At 55.3% G+C, this 1,410-nt stretch overlaps 1 protein-coding gene across 2 annotated transcripts in view; it reads left to right on the forward strand.

The window, feature by feature from the left end:
• Window positions 1–1,388, forward strand: part of REN (renin) — a 9,260-nt gene extending 7,872 nt beyond the window's left edge. For both annotated transcript variants that reach the window (XM_025205421.1, XM_025205422.1), the window contains 3 exons: window positions 1–143; window positions 482–580; window positions 1,227–1,388. The exon at window positions 1–143 is cut by the window's left edge and continues 1 nt beyond it. In XM_025205421.1, coding sequence (XP_025061206.1) covers window positions 1–143; window positions 482–580; window positions 1,227–1,388 — 404 coding nt within the window. The remainder of the gene's footprint in view (window positions 144–481; window positions 581–1,226) is intronic.
• The last annotated feature ends 22 nt before the right edge of the window (window positions 1,389–1,410 follow it).

A 1,410-nucleotide genomic window follows, 5' to 3' on the forward strand; every position in this document is an offset into this window, starting at 1 on the left:
TGTCTGTCGGGGCTGAACTCTTGTTCTGCAAAGAAGGCTGTTCAGTGGCCATTGACACCGGCGCTTCCTACATCACCGGCCCAGCAGGCTCCATATCCGTGCTGATGAGAGCCATCGGGGCAACCGAGCTGGCAGAAGGAGGGGTGAGCAAACCCACCGCTCACGCTCAGTCTCTGGTCACTCAGTGGCACATTACAGAATGAGCAGCCGACCTGAAATTGGTTGCGGCTTTGGAAATAGGGCGGGGGGCAGTGGGCACTGGAGATGGAGTTGCACTTGACTCCCAGGGGACCGCAGGAAGCCACGCTCTCCTTGGCTCATCTGTGACCCTCTCTTGTTCCAGATGAGGGGGTTACACTGGCCACTGGATCACCTCCTGCCTGCCTATGACTGAAGTATGTGCCTTACTGGCCAGTCCTACCCTGGGCACAGGTTAGACAGACCTAAGAGCCTTTTCCTTTTTCCCTTTCTTCTGCTGCAGTATATGATTGACTGTGACAAAGTCCCCCAGCTGCCCATCATCTCCTTCCACCTCGGAGGGAAGGCCTACACGCTCAATGGCCCAGCTTACATCCTGAGGGTAAAACTTCTCATCTCTATAATTTATGGCACAAAGGGGTGGCAGGGGAAGGAGCAGCTGCTTCTGACGAAAGCCCACTGTGGGCAGCCAAGAGGACGTAGCGTTTAGCAGCCCATCATCTCAGCAGCTGCTTCCAGCCTCAGTCTTTATCCAGCTCAGAGCTGCCATTTGGGGAAGTATCAGTCTTGCACTTCAGACTCGGGCCCCACAGTAATTTCAGAATCAGAAGGTGCCAAAGCCAGAAGCATTTTCTCCTGAAGCCCACTCATTTTGTGGAGGCACCTGGATAAACCAGGAGTGGCCTCTGAGTCGCAGTTCATCCCAAACCATCCCTGGACACTTCTCATCCTTGTGGCAGGATCTTACAAATAGGGTGAGGGCTGCTGGGGAGTGAGAGTAGAGACTGGTGGAGGGACAGTGTTTCACAGGCAGAACCCAGGGAGGAGGACAAGGACCTGGAGATGGCCAGACAGGGAGTTTGGGGATAGAGTGTGAATCAGATGTCCAGGAGAAGAGGTTGAGGAGGTGAGCAGCAGCTGGGGGAGGCAGAGGTATGGGAGAGCTTAGCAGGGTCCCTCATAACCACCCAGAGCAGGAGACTCTCCTGCTGATTCCCCACATCACCCCCTGATCCCCTTTTTTGCAGCAATCCCAGTATGGAGAAGACATCTGCAGTGTGGCTTTTGTAGGTCTGGACATCCCGCCCCCCACCGGCCCCTTCTGGATCCTGGGAGCCAGCTTCATTGGGCAGTACTACACCAAATTTGATCGGAGGAACAACCGGATTGGCTTTGCCACTTCCCTCTGACGGCGGGGGGTAGGAGGGAGAT

Source organism: Alligator sinensis, unplaced genomic scaffold, assembly GCF_000455745.1.
Source record: "Alligator sinensis unplaced genomic scaffold, ASM45574v1 scaffold1322_1, whole genome shotgun sequence".
Classification (NCBI taxonomy): Eukaryota; Metazoa; Chordata; order Crocodylia; family Alligatoridae; genus Alligator; species Alligator sinensis.